We start from the raw sequence: 17,615 nt of genomic DNA, 5'->3' as shown, positions 1-17,615 counted from the left end.
CCTGTTAAAGGCTTGAGAGCGAAAGGCAAATACTTTTGGCCAACAGCTGCTGCTGCTGCTGTTGTTGCTGGTCGAGCTGCTGGTCAAACGGGGTGACATAATCAAATCAATAATTTATGAGTTCACTTTGCCTTAAGCGGATTTACATGGCCTGCACTTCAGCTGAGTCTGTCCAAAGGGGCTGCGGCTGGGGGCTAAAGAAAAAGTTTTTGCAACTGAAACTGAAACTGAAACTGATATCAATTAGATGGAAAGTGATAAGTTGTCGCCAGGGACTGTCAGTTGTTTGTCTGTTTGTCTGTTTGTCTGTTTGTCTGTTTGTCTGTTTGCCTAACTTGTGACTGTCAAAACCCATGTGGGATTAGCTGCCGGAAAAGGGGGTGAGTTAGTCAGAATTGGTTTGGGGAGGGGTGGGGCATTTTGAATAGGCTTAACGACGCGCACACTCCACGCGCTGTGGAAGCCGTTCGGCATGTGGATGATAATGCTCGTGTCGAATGCGACTCAGCGAGGCGTGCAATGTGCCAGAAGGTATGTATGGTGGGCGAGGGCAGTGGCGGGGGTAGGTGCGGCACGGCAACAGCAGCAGCAACAGCAGCAGCAGCAGCAGCGCGCAACTTAACAGCAACCCTCTAAAAGAAAAGCCGCCCCTGTCACAGTCCACAGGGGAAATAATTGCAAAGCAAAAACAAAACCAAAGCGAAAAATCACAAAAACTGTCGCGAGCTGCTTTGTTGCTCAGTTTTTGCGGCTGATTTTCCATTTGTCCATCAGCGCAAAGAGGCAGCAGCAGCAGCAGCCGCAGCAGAGGGCAGCTTGCTGCGACGCAGGCAGCGCTGCTTCTTAGATGAGCAGCAGCAGCAGAAGGCAGCAACAGAAGGCAGCAAACGGCGGCAACTTCAGTCAATTGCTTTTGTTTGGCTGCCAAAATTGCTGGAGAGGATTGGGGCAAGAGGCAAGTCCGGGGACTTCATAAACGAAACAGTTTCCTTAGATAAACCAAACAGCAGCAGAGCCAGCGGCAGAGGCCGCGGCAGAGGCAGCAGCAGAGGCAGCAGCAGAGACACCCTGTATTTCTCCGTAACACGATTTTTGACTAATTTGGCGACCTCGCAGCGCACTTTTTGCGATTAGTTTTGGTTTTTGAAATGCGTTGTCCCGCACACACACACGCGCACACACACACACATATGCAGATAAAAAGAAATACTCACAGTGCGCGAGGCAACGTCAACATTACCGTTATGATTACAATGACCCCCATGATCCCGGCCAGCATTGCTGCATCTCCGTCCCCATCTCCGTCTCCTTCCCCTTCCACGTTTCCATCTCCGACTGTTTGTCATGTCCTTTGTGCAGTCGTCGCTTAGCGGCAAATTTAGCACTGCAAACGAAACGAAAGGCAGAAACTGAGGCCAACCAACCAGGCATCCAGTCATCCAGCTAACCAGGAATCCAGCCAGGCAGGCATCCAGCCAGGCCTCACTCATGCCGCACTTCATGCCGCGGCTGCTATCTACTCCTGGACTGCGACTCCTCTGTGGGCCAGCAGCAAAAGGCCCGCAGTTTAAAGTTTGCCTCTCATCGCATTTCTGATGCAACGTTGGCGGCACATTCAAATATACACAACAGATGCCCCCCAACTCTCCCCCTCTTTCTATTTGACAGGCCTGGGACAATGCGGCGTATGATTATTTGGCTGCTAATGTGAGGGTAGTTCTTGGTCGGTTTGCGGTTAGTGCAACCCTTCTTCTTCCTCATATTCTACTGCCTGGACAGTTTGATTTCACTTTAAGGAAATGCTGTCCAGGCACACGTAGCAGACGCGAGCAGTGCAAGCGGAAGCGTCGCCATTGAACAGCGACCGGAAGTCGACAATTGACAATTGACAATTGGAAACGCTGCAATCAGCGTTCGCCATTTCGGGAGTTCGTCGAGCATGAGCCAGAGCAGGATTAGGTGCACGAGCTGGTGATGAAACTTAAGCGCTGCTTAGACAAGCTGTAGCCCCGTTATGGGTGTTGCGGGGGGACTGGGGGGAGATGGGGCTTAGCCAATGCCCACAGCGATCTGCTGATTGGCCAAAAAGTGTTGATGGCGCATTTCGCATTTCGTAGGGCAGTTCGTTGGAGTTCAGTTGAAGAGCGTTAACGGCAGCGGCTGCTGACTGTTTTTCACATTTTTCCGGCCAACATTTTTCGCCGACTGTTGGCCCCCAATTTTGATTAATGGTCAAGCTTTGGGGCGGCGTCGACAACGCAGCCGGCGGCGACTTTTTTATTTGGCAATTATGTTGTTTAGAGCCTTGCACGGTTTTCACACCTCGGAACATTTTTCATGCAACGTCCACACTTGCCCACTCCTGCCGCAGCCCGCCCCCTCACAAACGGCCCTTTAAAGTGCGGACTTTGATTTCATATTTCGGTGCTTGTCACTGACATGCAGCATCATTAATTCTGGCCAAGCGGCCCGTACCCAGCCCCTCCTGGCTGACTCTCAACTGGCTTTGTCATTTTTCAACAGTTTTTGAGATTTTTTGACACTTGACAAGTGTTTCCGACTGCGCCAGAAAGGTGGCTAAAGGTGCAGTCAGCCCCGGGGAGCTTACCAACCAATATCTGGCAAAATGTTCTTTCAACAATCTGTCTTTCTCTTTCCGCCTCCACTGCGGCTGAATTTTATGCAGATGAAAGCATTTAAGATGTTGAGCATTTTTACACACTGCATCGAAGTATGCATACCCTTTCCTGTTGACAGTTTATATGAGACACAGACTCGTTTTAATGACATTTTAGTTAAAACTGCTTGTAAAGGTAGTACATTTAAATAGTTTTTGTAAATAAAGTTGTAGTTCTTAAATATATTCTTGTATTTATAAATCCAGCATTGATTTAATAGAAGAACTGCCACACAACAAGGTAGAGCATAGAGAATGGCCAATTGCAGACAGCTTCCAGATAAAATGTTGTCGCGTGGCTGCACCACGTGCCTTATCAGAGCGCCAGCCACCCAACGCCTGGTAATTAGCCGAGGCAATAAGAACACGAATAGCTCGATTAAATGAGGCGTTAAACTCGATTTCGGACTGGGCATAAAACAAACGTACATATATTATGTGAATACAGTTCAGAGTTTGCCGTCCTGAAACAAATGAATCCATTTATACGGGCTTCTTGGCCCCCTGCTGCAGAGCAAGCTGCTGCCACTTGGTGCCATCGTGGGGCAGGGGGCTGGGCACAAACGGCGACAGCATAGTCCAGAACAGACGCTTGCCCAAGACCAGCTGAAGATTTTGCCAAAAGCCGAAATCATAGCTACGATCACGTACAGAATACAAACAGCTGCCGCGGCTCATCATGATCAGCTGCAGGATCAGGTGCGAGCCGGCCAATATCATGGCGAAAATATTGAGCTTGATTACGCCGCCATTTATGATCATCCAGGTCAATTTGGAATCGAGTGTGGGATCATTGCTGTTCTGACTCGGGAGACTCGTGAACCTCAAGCCCACAGATAGGCCCAAATAGCCAATGGGATCGCTGAACAAGAACTGGCGCTGGCTCCACAAATGGTAAACATTGTAGACGAAGGTAATGCCACAGCCCAGGCTCAGGTGGAACAGCAGGCCGACAAAATAGCGCTGATTGCGATGCCCAACACAATTGGCCGTCACATTGCAATGATGATCCCGCTTCAGCATGCAACAATTGCAGAGACGGCAATGCCAGGCACGCGGCGGCACCAGCATCTGGCAGTGGGTGCACAAGTGCCACAGATGCGCCTCCGATGGCAGCGGATGCTGTCGACTCTTGGGCAGTGCCACAAAGCTTGTGTCTGTGCGCCAGCACATGATCATGTTGCCCGCAACATTGTGGAGCAGAAAGACGCAGAGCAGCCAATTGAAATGATAGAATAGGCCGGACGTGTCACAAAGCTCGGGCAGTATGTAAAACATTTCGTATATAAAAAAGAATCCAACGGCGAGCAGCAGCAAGGCTGCCGACAGGGGATGAAGTATCCGAATTATTCGCACGCGATGCCGTTTGATGAAGCGCCACATGCTCGTCTCCAGGCAGATGATTGAGCGGCACACCTGCCTCAGGACTCTCACGGGAATTTTGACCATTGTCGACACAAAAACCAAAAATAATTAAAATATAGCAGAACGAAACGCGACAATAAGTGCGAGTTGAAAACTTTGTTCAAATGTTTGGGCAAATTATTTGAGCAAGTGCTCGGTATGCTCAGTTTCTACTGATTGTCCAGGGGTTGCTTTTGTTCCCAACACATTGCTTAATCGCATCAGTCAAATGAAATCCGATTGAAATGAAAATGACATTTGTGTCTATTCTATTGAAAATGATAAGCTGCTTACCCTTGTGCAATTATGAGTATTATTTGATCAGATTGGGCATTCGAAAAGGATTATTGATTTGAAAATTTCAAGGGCAGCTCTTGAGAAATCAATTATATACTTTCTACGCCTTCTTATTCAATGCAATTAGTGTCAAAAATTGTTTACAATTTTTATGTTTGAACTCGTTTCTCATTAATTGCAATTCCTAATCCCAATCCACAAGCTGGGTGTAATAATATTAAATAAATTCTGAATATCATTAAATACCCTACTCTTAATAAAACTAAAGAAAAATTACAAATAAAATATTTCTGCTGTTTTATAAATATTTGATATATAATATGTTTTCATGCCATGCACTGGATAGCATTTGTTATAGTATTCATTAATTTATAGAACCATATGAGTCCCTCGATTTATAAAGCTACATAAACTAATGTCAGGAAGAGACAAAAAAAAATAAATATAAAAGATAACTATCTTTGGGCCGCATTTGTATCTAATATATTTGTTAAATGTTCACATATTCAACCATTTATCCTTAAGCATTTTCTGCTGTTAGGATATGTTAGTCGTAATCTATTGAATTTATTTTGTTTATTTGCCTTAATTTCTCTCAAATGCAGACATTGTGTGAAAAGGGTAAAACGCATTGCCACAACTACACCATAAAGTATTTCTCAATAAGAAAAGCAATTCTCATATCAAATTTCTAATATCAAAATACTTGAAAGCCGCTTAGAAAATAATGAACCACAGTGCGTTATATATGTAACATATTCTAATATGCGTATTTCTAAATGGATATGACAGCTGCATGTTACTTTTATTCCTAGTTTCACTACAACTATTCTACATTTTATTAAATGAAAAAAGAAGCATTCAACATACATTGAAATAAAATAAGTAAGTAAGCATTGGTTGAGCATGCTCGAATGGGAGATGCCCTGTAGTTAGAGCTGCAGACGAAAGAATAGTTTGGAAAATTAATAATTCAATTTAAAGCAAAATGATAAAATACATGAATATATATGGGTTCAACTGAGAATAGACTTTGTTATGAGCCGCTTTGCTGTTTTTTTCGTTGCTAGACGCTTGTAATTCTCAACAGGTTCATGCTACGAAGAGGGTAAGAGGTACCTCTTAGTCGAAAGTGAAGTCTGTTGCTAGTAGAAGAAATTCAGCCTTATATTCGTTGAAACCTAGAACTAGGGCTACCTTTTAGAAACATTTAATTTATAAGAAGCTATTTGTATTGAGAAGTTGCAAGTATAAGAAAATTTAAAAGAAACTTCTTCACGATTTCAGTTTACGGATTTGTTGTACTCAATTTCCGAACTAAAGCAACATTCAAGCCGAACATTGAATTCATATACTTATATATAGATTCAGAAAATAGTTTTAAGAAAAGACATTGGTTCGAAGTAGGAATTGAATTTTTTGTGCTTACGCAACATTCGATATGCCCAAGTTGAACATATTTTGCGGTTACAGACAGAGTATATTAAAATATGCAACTTGACGCTTGCTCTCAAACACAAAACAGCAAACAGCTGCCTCGGGGCTGGCACTGTAAATGCTGGGGTCAAAGGTGGCGGACGGGTCGGGGTTGGAGGAGCGTTTCGAACTGACAGCGAGCCAACGACAACAAAACAGACACAGACACAAATGCTGTCTATTTCGCATACATTTTTATGAATTATTAAGTTGAACTAAGCATTCGGAATGCGTAGCACTCGTTGAGCACGCGGTTTGCCATTTGACTTTGCGGTGGCCCCCAAAACCCACCCAAACCCCCCGCGCTTAACTGTGGCTTTCACCTGCTGCCAAAGCAAGTGCGCCTTTGCCTTTTGCATAAAGTATACATTTGGCGAGAGTGTTGGTGTTGGTGTTGGGGGCGTGGCATTGCCGCACTTGAAGCGTAATGTGTTTGTGCTGTTTGCACACACCGGAAGCAAACAAACAGCCATTTTAGCTGGCGCCTCTCGCGCTGTTATGCCATTTCCGGTCGTTGATACTCCACTCCAGATTGAGTGGCGGCAAGTCGCAATGTTTGTCAACCTGTGGCATTCTTCAGCCTGACTTTCTGCGCCGCCTACAAGTCATTAGCATTCGCCCGACTTTCGTTGGCCAACTTTTCGCATAATTGCAGCGCTTGCCGCTATTTTGAGGCGACTCCGTGGGGCTCTTCTTCTTTTTGGTTTTCATTTACCTGTCGTAATGTGAGACGCAAGTATGCCGAAAGTTTTTACTTAAACGGAGCTCTACAAAACTCGCCCCACTCTCTCTCTCTCTCTCTCTCTCTCTCTCTCTTTTGTTCTCTTCAATTTTCAAGCAATTACCTGGCGTGTGCTGCCCCCGCGGCGCCGACTGCTGCTCCATGTAATTGAGTTTTGACGAAAAAAAGAAATTTGTAAAATTAGATATGAAGCAGCAAAAAAAAGTTGGGCTTAGGCACCTTTACTGTGTGTGCAGCATACAAATTAATAAATATACAAAAAAAAACAAGCTGGCAAACTGGAGAGTGCTCGACTTGCAGATGCCCTGTGAAGAGCTTTCATAAGTAGCGCACGTCTGATATGCATTTGGCATAAACATTATTATTTTGGGGCGACTAGCAGACACCCTGTATTCAGCATTAAGGCTTACGCATTTAAAATATGTTTTTTATATTCAATATATTAATATTTATTTGGCACATTAATACATATAATGGACTGAAAGACTCACTTGAATCGAGCATAAACGACTCGAAGGTACTCTGTAAGTTATCTGGACATCTCTGATGTATCCATGTGGAGTATTTATGTATAAATGTATTTATGTTTAACTTCATTTATATCTGCACACATTGTTCATGATGTGCTAGAAGATACGCTGTAGACAGTTTATAGCCAAGCCAAATCTATGCTAAGTGCTGCTGTAAGTTTGTATTCCCTCAAAGTCTGCACCGAACTAAATTCAAGTGAAATTTGTTAACATATACGCCATGCTATTCACGCAATACGCCTTCATATAAGTACATACAAGTGCCCTTATGTTCTATATAGGCACAACCAGGCGTACATCAACATTTGCCCGGGCACTTGCTTCAAGCTGTGGCAGCACTACTTCCTCTTTAGTTGCTGCTCGAGAAATGTTTTCTTTTATGATCCGATGGTATTAAAAATTAAAGTTTTTAATACTAAAAAACTTAATAATGTTGGCATAATACATTAAAACTTTTGCAAGCTTATGTGCAAATCTTTTTTCTAGATATATGTAAGTAGATTAAGGCATTAAAAGTTTTTAACAAACCTGACAAGCCACATACCAAGTTTCATGGGCTCTGGGATCAATGGGTATTTTAAATGAATTGCTGGACAAATAGGGAAGCGTAAGCCGACTAGGTCGCTGATAATAATAATAGTTGAAGTCGAATGGGCTGCAATAAGCCTTGTGCTGCCTGTTACTAACATAAGCATAGCTTTCTTATGCCTACCCAAAAGCGCAGCCTGCTTACAGGGTATGGGTACACATCATGCCATATGATCCAAACACGTGTCCTTGATTGTCCTTCTGTTCACTGTTATTTTAGTCTAAGCCAAATCGAAATGTTGCCCATTTAAAGTGCAGGAAAAGCTGCAGCTTCAAACCTTTTATAGCCAAATTTATATTGCAATTTATCTAAGCCTGCGGCAGACATTAATTATGGCCCAGTCGACGCCCACTGCAAGGAGCCAGAGCTAACACTGCTGCCAGAAACATTTATTTCAGTGCGTCGGCACCTGTACACGATTTATTATTGTTAAAGGCGACTGCACCGATTGTTGCGATAGACGAGAGAGATTTTTAATGAACCATCAACAAGGGCAATTGGAGGCAGCGTCAACGTTGCGTATGAGCGATTTTTCAGCACAGGCAGCTGCTACTGCTGCTGCTGCTGCTGCTTATCCGGCCAAATATGTGGGGCATATTAAATATTTGGCACTTGGCGCACAAAATTACTCGGCATTTGTGCAAAATGAGTTGGAACTTTGCCTGTCTGCACACCTTTTCACTTTCTTCGGCTTCCTGTTTGTTCCTTGCTTTTTTTCTTGCTGCCCTCTCTTGCCGCATGCAACATATTTTTCTTGTTTCGGCGGCATATTTCCTGTTTTATTTTCAATTTTCTTTTTCATACAGTTTTCCATTTTGTTTGTCAATGTTTTGCGCCTTTCGACATGTGTTTGACATCCGCACGGGTGACGGAAATGCTTGCGGAGGGACAGAGGGTGGGGCGCGGGTATAAGTGCAATTGATTGATACCCCGAAATGGAAAGTGTATTTAAGGCATATTTGTGGGAGTATTCACTTGTCAAATAAGTCTGAGCGACTACTGTAAGTAAATTCGATGACTACACAAAGCTCGATAACTTTATTTACTCTATTCAACTATCGAAAACTCGATGAGTTGATTACATATATAGAAGTTTAGATTTGTTAGTTTAAATTGATTATATTATCGAGTATACTATCTAAAGCGATTTTACTGATTAAAACTTATATATACATATGTAATTATACTAATATAATCGACATTACTCACATCAATTACTAAACTATCGATTTGTTATCGATCCTTTAAGGATCGATACGCTATTTATCACAATTTTATCGATATGGTAACGCTCTTAAAAGTTAAAAACATGTTAAAATTCATAATTGAACATATTATCGATTGCCTAACTTATCGATATGCTATCGTCAACGAAATAGTCGATATGTTTTGCGTCGCGAATTGATCGATATGTTATATTTGCATAATTTAACATATTATCGATTAACTAATATGTGATATGTGATTGATTACATAATTATCGATATGTTCTCACTAAATGTTCGATTTTCTGTCCATATGTTATCGTTCCATAATTAAACAATTTATTATAAATTAAGAGTATTTATATAACAACTTTTAAGAGTACATCAAATCAACGTTTCTGCGATACTTTAGTTATCTTTTTGGCTTTTTTCTTTTCATAACGCCCCAATTGCATTTAAACGTCACACTATTTCATTTATATATATATGCTGTATATGTATATGCAAAAATTGAATTTGTAATGGTAAACTTTAGGGGCAATTGTGGGCTCTTTGGGCGTGGTATTTACAGCGACCTCGCACCGTTATGGCTTTTCATTATATGTATTCATAGATTTATTGCAAAAGTTTTCTGATTACTTTTTGTGGCATTGGGCGCGGGCATATTTAAAATGCCGCCGACGTTGCCCGGGCCCAATTGCTGATTGACTTGGCTACACGGCACAGCTGCGGCAAAAAATGAAATAAAATAAATAAAAAAAAAGAAAAAAGCCAAAAAGTTGGAACTTGTGAATGGCGAGTGGCAAAGTGGCAAGTGGAAAGCGCACAAAGGCGTCACAACTATTTAGAGGACGCGGGTCGCATAGTTGCCAACTGAAAAGCAATTAAAAACTAATTACAGTAGCCTCCACATAAGCAGCAAAGCTGTGTGGTGCGGCGAGGTGTGGCAAAAATGCGCAGAGCATTTAATAAAAATTTAAAACTTAATTCAGTAAATACCTGATGTGGACAACAGCAGGCGGCAGGTGGGAGCTGGATGATAAGGCGGATAATTAGAGCAAGAGCAGAAGCAAAAGTCAAGAAGACTTAAGAGAAAGAGAGAGGGAGAGAGAGAGAGAGCAGGAGTGGTTGTAGGTGGAGCCCACCTGACTTTGTTCTAGTGTCGCGCAGCCAACGTCGCGTATGAGCAATTAGTAGTTAATTGTGAAGTTACCCGAGGCGATGCCAGGAAATGGAACTTGCCACACTGCAGCACTTGTGACATTGACGATGCGGCACGGATGAGAATGCCAATGGGGCGGGTGAGACACTTGTGAGAGACAGAGGAGAGAGAGCGGGCGGAAGAGAGGTAGGGAGGGAGGGTTGCTGCCAGCGGATGCCAATGCCGTGTAATTAAGTAGCAATTTTTGTTACTGCAGCAGAATTTTTAGTAGCTGGCGACACGTGAGTGAGTGTGCCCGCGTATGTGTATGTGTATGGGGGTGTGTGTGTGTGTGTGTGCGTGTGTATGTAGGTGTAGAGGTGTGCGCATTTGATAAATTATCGCAACTAATTAGCGTATCAATAGCGTTAAAACAAAGGCGCACACAGCTAACAGAGCCCAGAGGTAAACAAAATAGGGTAGAGAGACTTGATGAATTATATAGAATTCTATAGATTAGTTGAATAAATATTTAGAATAGTTGGTGAGGGATATGTGAAATGATTAGCTAAGGGTTTGAAACGCGTATAGAAAGACGTCAAACGCATTGATTTAATAGCACTTCACTAATGAATAACTAAAAGAATTCGAAGTAAACTATGTTTAAAGTAGAACACAGAAACACCTTACTCAGAGTAAGTTAAGCAAATAAGTGCGAGAAGCATGAGTGAAGTGCTCAGCTAGCTATTGTGAGAAGTGCAAGGAAAGGCACTTGAAAAATATAAATATATATAGATTACCTGAAAACTGAGAAAACGACACTACAAAGTTTAATGAATGGGCGCATATGCAAAGCTTAGAAGAACCCTTCTTCAACAACTGATGCCGGTGAGAAGTGCATAGAAGGGCCCATTTTAAAAGCTGAGCCTAATGAGAAGTGCATAGTCAAGCAAATGAAAAGTGCAGAAGGAAAGCTGAGCCTGTTTTTGTAAGTAACCTTTCTGTGGAAAAAAGAGGAAAATGCTGAGAACAAGAAAAATAAGTCGAGAGGCATTTAATTAACAGCTTTTACACAATTTCAAGATAGAGAGAGAGAGAGAGAGAGAGAGAGAGCCATAGCAGCGATTGGAAAGTGTCAATTAGATTGGGTATCCAATAGATCAATGACTGCAAAGCGCTTAAGTACAACTTAAACAATGCTCAAACTAATTGAAATTGAGCGCAGGCGACAGCTGAAAAGCCAAAGCAGCAGCAAAAACAACGAGGCTATCAACAAAATCACGAGAAAGTAGAGACAAGTAAGCCAAAAAGACGATTAAAAGACCAACTAACCGAAAAATGAACAATACCAAATAAAAATCAAACACGCAAAATGGAGAAACAAATGGCAAGCTTTCGCCTGGCACCCCAGACGCCCCTAGCCCCCCCCCCCCCCCCGCCCAGCCCCGACAGCTCCTAAAGCCACTTATGTAAGTAACAGATGAGGCGCCCAGCTAAACAAAGAGCAACAAAGGGGAAAGCACTAGACACAAGAAAAAAAAAGGGGAACAAAAAAGAAAAGCGCGAGAGTGGAAGACAGAAAATCAACGAAAGAAGCGTTGACAAAAATCAAACAATGAAAATGCTGTTCAATAAAAAAAAAAATATAAAGAAAAAGGCGCTGATAAGCAAACGAATTGCGAGAGCCCAAAGCAAAATTGAAAGTGTGTGGGCGCAATAAAAAAAGAAAAGAAAATGTGCGAGCTAATATTGTGGACATAGGGCACAGGAAACAACAACAACAACAACAACAACGGCGGCAACAACAACAAAAACAATAGGCAAAAAAACAAGGCGATGCTTTAAAGGCAAAGGCAAAGGCAAAATCAAGTGCGAACACTTGACTCAATGGCCACTCAATGCGACAAACTTTGCCGCAGCCAAAGACTCAAAACGGCTCAGCGAGCGAGTGAAGCAGTCAAAGAGAGAGTGAGAGCGTGAAAGCGTGAAAGAGAGGCCGCAACATGCTGAGCCGCTGCTCGAAAAACAAAAATTACTCACAGCATCCTTTTTTTGAGCTAAAACTCAACCCCGTTTTGAGTGCTGTGCGCAAAAGCTCAAGCGAAAGCTTTCTGTGCAGCAGAGGCTGCTGCAGAGAGAGCGCATCAAGTGAGTGAATTGGTGAGCAAGAGTGAGAGAGAGCGCGACAGCGTGGCCTGCGCTCTTCAACGGCGCTCTTAATTGTTGCTATTGCATACGAATCCGTTTGCTTTAATCACAAAAGTAATTGCTCTTGAATTTTTAGTCAATTTGCCAAAAGTTAAACGCAAGAATTGCGATTTGATATCCTAGCCATTTGTTAACAAAGTGTAAAGAGCATTGATCAGGACAACTTTTACTATTTGGTCAGGACTTTGATTCGATCCATCTTCATGCTGCAGGTAGTACATAGATCAGATCAGATCCCACTACTATATCATATAGCTGCCGTATAAGATTGGGTTAAGAAAAACTGTGTGTTATATATTGATAGGAACCATAATATTGGGCTTTTATAAGGTATACTTTTTGCTATGTTGTACATACAAAAACTTGCTTCACGTCTACTAGATATCAGCCAGGGTATTTAGACATTGACTGCGCAAAGTTAACTTTCCTCTCTTAATTTGGGTCAAGTTGTGTTGTAAGGAAATAAAGGCCTATTTGATGAATTGCACTTTAACAATAAATATTAAAGCATAATATTGGCATTCACACATGCCCAACAAATACAAAACGTCAATAAAAACACTTTAATTGAAAATGTTTCGCTGCATACTTTTTTGGGCGCCGCTGTTGGGCTAACTGTAACTCGATTGACGAAGACCAGCGACTAAAATTGCAATTTACCTGTCCAAGCAGAGGCACAAGCGTCGCAAGCGTCGCCAGCGCCAGCAACTCCGGCAGGTTATACAGTCGGGACCCCGGTCAAGTGTGAGTAATTGCGGGCAGTTAGACAGCTGGAAACCTGAGCTGGCTGGAGCATGAGGTTCCGGCCAGTCTATGAAATTTCCATGAGCCCAGTGGCCACATGCCATGGCAGCTCTCGGAAAATAGCAGTCATACGAGTTTTCCATTTTTGTTATTGCTTCTCTTGTTGTTGCTATTTTTATTATGGCAGCTGGCGCTAGCGCGGACTGAGGTCAGCTACAGTTGACTAAACATTTTCATTTTGGTTAAGGGTGTGCGTGTGTGCCTCTGTGTGTCTGCGAGTGTGCGTGTGGCCAGAAGTCAATGAGTTTTGCCACATGGCGTATGCTTGATATTGGCCTGAGCGCGTTGCGTGCTTGCCTCGACGACGTTTGCTCAGTGATTTCATTAACTAAGCTCAACAATCGATAAACTTATTCAACAGCTTTCCAATTATGCCACGCCCACGCACATAATTAGTCAGTGACGCCCATAACGAGCGTATTATAATCTAATTGAAAAACAGTTATTTGCATTTTAATTAATGCCACAGGCCGTAGCAAGTCTTACAAAAGTCCAACAGCTGCTGAGGCGACACTGACTAATGAAGAGCTGGAGGAGCACTATATAATACAGAGCATTTATAGGTACACACATATATATACATATAGCTGTAAATATACAATAAATCGGCTTCTTTAATGTTTTGATTTAAGCGAGAAGTTAGCTTAAAATCGGATGTTGAAATTGGGTAGAATTTTTGTCATCAACATATAATCTGTAGCATACTTTTCAGCATGTCAATTAAAGCATATAAATATAAATTTATTATTGTATTTAAATGATAGCATACTTTCGAGCTGCCGCCGTAAAAAGTTACTCTGCATTTCGACGGCCTACTTTAGGGCATACAAATTAATTATTCAATTTGGTAATTTATTGACATAAGTATTCTTTATATGTTATTATTTTATGTTAATCTAAGCATTATGTATATAAACATAAACATATATATAAGAATCACACTCATATTAACACATTTTTGTTTTGTCTAATTCATCTTGCAGCGCTAATTGCGGAACCACCCCAAATCAATAAGAATTTTAAAGTGATCTGGCATTCACCCCAAGTTGGGGAGAGGGTATTGTATGACTAATTTGATCCAGGACGACTCAGCAGGACGACTCAGCAGGACGACTGTTCTCAGAGCTGGCAGAAGTGTATAATTCAAATTTCATGCCATCTTTTTTAATTTAAGTGATTTTAAGTACAATTACAAAGTCAAATCAGATAGAAAGAAATAATTCAAATGAACTAACGTTTTGTTTATGAAACTTCAAATGTGTGTTTGCAAAAACTTTGCATACCTTTAAGCGGTGCGCAAAATTAGCAACCGCCAATTAAAGTTGCATACTTTTGGGGATGCAATTTAAGGTAAACGGCAGCAACATAATTCCATATCCTTGTGGACATTAAAAATATTCGATTCGGTGTCCCTCAACAATTTACAACACTCCCAAATACTCGAGTAATGGCCATTTGAAGTTTTCAAAAAAAATCGTAAAACCTCAATATCTCGGGTATTCTTCGCCCGATATCGGAGTGATGTACCTCTTTCGACTCGTACGGACTAGGACCTTTGATTCCCATTCAAAAATCCTTATTCTGAAACATTTCCCAAAATGACCATAAATGCAGTGGTTACATCACGTTTTTTTCGAAAATGGACTTGGTCCTGGATTTGAAAGTTTATGACAACAATCAATTCTTAGGACCTTTACGGTTACAAAACGCCCAATATGCCCGCGATTGGACTTCAAATACTCGAGTTATGGCCATTTGAAGTTTTCAAAAAAAATCGTAAAACCTCAATATCTCGTGTATTATTCGCCCGATATCGGATTGATATACCTCTTTTGACTCGTATGGACCAGGACATTCGATTCCCATTCAAAAATCCTTATTCTGAAACATTTCCCAAAATGACCATAAATGCAGTGGTTACATCACGTTTTTTTCGAAAATGGGCTTGGCCCTGGATTTGAAAGCTAAAGACGCCAATCAATTCTTAGGACCTCCACGATGACGTAACGCCCAATCTGTCCGCGATAGGACTTCAAATACTCGAGTTATGGCCATTTGAAGTTTTAAAAAAAAATCGGTAAACCTCAATATCTCGTGTATTATTCGCCCGATATCGGATTGATATACCTCTTTTGACTCGTACGGACCAGGACATTCGATTCCCATTCAAAAATCCAGATTCTGAAACATTTCCCAAAATGACCATAAATGCAGTGGTTACATCACGTTTTTTTCGAAAATGGACTTGGTCCTGGATTTGAAAGTTTATGACAACAATCAATTCTAAGGACCTTCACGATTACAAAACGCCCAATATGTCCGCTATTGGACTTCAAATACTCGAGTTATGGCCATTTGAAGTTTTAAAAAAAAATCGGTAAACCTCAATATCTCGGGTATTATTCGCATGATATCGGATTGATATACCTCTTTTGACTCGTACGGACCAGGACATTCGATTCCCATTCAAAAATCCTTATTCTGAAACATTTCCCAAAATGACCATAAATGCAGTGGTTACATCACGTTTTTTTCGAAAATGGGCTTGGCCCTGGATTTGAAAGCTAAAGACGCCAATCAATTTTAAGGACCTCCACGATTACGGAACGCCCAATCTGTCCGCGATAGGACTTCAAATACTCGAGTTATGGCCATTTGAAGCTTTTGCAAAAATCCTAAAACTTAAATATCTCCGCTATTTTTCGCCCGATATCGGATTGATATACCTCTTTTGACTCGTACGGACCAGGACATTCTATTCCCATTCAAAAATCCAGATTCTGAAACATTTTCCAAAATGACCAAAAATGCAGTGGTTACATCACGTTTTTTTCGTAAATGGGCTTGGTCCTGGAATTGAAAGCTAAAGACGCCAATCAATTTTAAGGACCTCCACGATTACATAACGCCCAATCTGGGCCCGATCTGACTTAATTTACTCGAATGTAGATTTAAAAAAGAATCATTTCCTAGTTGCCTGCTGTTTATGTACAGTATAATAGACAGCATACATTTGTGCTAGTCAATAAAGGAGCGAAAATAAATGAAAACAGGTTATTTACAGGTTGATTTATTTCTTGGAAAACTTCGCTCTGGTTTTCTTTAATTTAATTTATTTTTTTTAATTTTTTTCTCTTTTAATTATGTTAATGCTACTTGAATAGTTGCTCACTTTGTTTTATTGTGGACTCTATTTGTATTTAAACTTAAATATCTATTTCTTGAGAAATGACGTCCAATCCTGGATGGTTTTCCCTTTTTAGCCTTGTGGGAGTCGAATCAGTTGGAAATCTCGAGGTCCTTAATCTGAAAAGATGCAATATATAAGAATTAGACAAGTGAAAATAAAAGAAATAATTGGACATAACTTGTCTGACTATATATCGGCTAAATAAAGTCCGAACTTATATACTTTTGATATACTAAAGGAAAAGGTCAAGGTATGACAATGTAAGAAATCTAGGCACAGACAAGGAATACGAAAGAACTGAACAAAACAAGAAGAAAGTTAAAATCGGGCGGGGACTCAAGTAGGGGGCGGGTGGGTAGTTGAATGTGCGGAGGGAGGTCAAGAGTTCGGCGGGCTGACAACTAATGAAAAACAAACAAAGCTTACATTTAGGAGCTCTCCAGCTGCTCAGATGTCTGAGTGTGCGTGGCCACTTGAGTGTGTGTGTGTGTGTGTGTGTGTGTTTCACCGTGGTGTGGTGCGTGAGTCTGTCTGCTAAGCTGCGGACATCGAAATGAGTTTGTGTATGTGACCATACGTGCAACATGTGCAAAGTTCAAAGAACGCGAGACAAAATTAAAAGAGATTAGTCTAGGGAAAAGAGAGAGAGAGAGAGGGAAGAGGTGAAAATTGGCGAAAAAGGCAGAAATCAGATATGAAGCGAAAGGGGTAGGCTGAGATTGTTTGGGGGCTGCTCAGGACAGTGGACTGAACCGAAATGAGCATTAGATAAAAGCCCATTTATTTAACACTTATGACAGCTGATTTGGTACACACATAAGTATTTGGTGTGCGTGTGTGTATTTGTGTGCCAATCAATTGTCACTCAATACATCTTATCTTAGTTAATTAAATAAATTGAATTTTCTGTGCAATAAAGTGTAAATATTGTCTACATAATTTTCTTTATTAGGCAAATTGAGGCAAGGAAAAGCTGAAAACCAAAAATGTATTTATGCAACAAAATAAACATGATATGTTAAGCTAACCAATTTTGTATTGTATATTCCAAGCACTGTCGTATTTATTTCAATTGTTTTGTTTCCTTGAGGCTAATAAGAAATTTAAGAGAAATTTTGTTATTTAAAGCTGGGGATTTTCTCATCGTAAATTTTAAATGAAGTACAGTGGACGCTCGCGAAATAGAATGGATCTGTTCCAGGTAACATGTAAAATTTTCGAACTTTTTAATATTTCCCATGGTACAGTTTCAAAGGATTTTGAAATATTTTATTTTATTTTCCTAAAGCCAAACCAAATTCATTTTTAATAAATATTGCGTACAAGTTAATTCTCATTTCTGGCTTTGCTGA

At 41.0% G+C, this 17,615-nt stretch overlaps 1 protein-coding gene and 1 long non-coding RNA gene across 3 annotated transcripts in view; one reads left to right on the top strand and one right to left on the bottom strand.

Moving 5' to 3' along the window:
- The window catches only part of LOC135435683 (uncharacterized), a 59,885-nt gene extending 45,667 nt beyond the window's left edge, over positions 1–14,218 (top strand). For both annotated transcript variants that reach the window (XR_010437413.1, XR_010437412.1), the window contains exon 3: positions 14,057–14,218. This is a non-coding gene — a long non-coding RNA (uncharacterized LOC135435683). The remainder of the gene's footprint in view (positions 1–14,056) is intronic.
- LOC135437428 (probable palmitoyltransferase ZDHHC24) lies at positions 3,053–4,255 on the bottom strand. Its single transcript, XM_064695355.1, has one exon. It carries the CDS (start codon positions 4,124–4,126, stop codon positions 3,161–3,163), a length of 966 nt encoding a protein of 321 aa, XP_064551425.1. The 5' UTR covers positions 4,127–4,255; the 3' UTR covers positions 3,053–3,160.
- Positions 14,219–17,615: the final 3,397 nt, after the last annotated feature.

This window comes from Drosophila montana, unplaced genomic scaffold, assembly GCF_035044405.1.
Source record: "Drosophila montana isolate Dmon_TW-CO22-7 unplaced genomic scaffold, ASM3504440v1 contig_1505_1, whole genome shotgun sequence".
In the NCBI taxonomy this organism is placed as follows: domain Eukaryota; kingdom Metazoa; phylum Arthropoda; class Insecta; order Diptera; family Drosophilidae; genus Drosophila; species Drosophila montana.
This window is presented reverse-complemented; position numbering and strand designations above follow the sequence as displayed.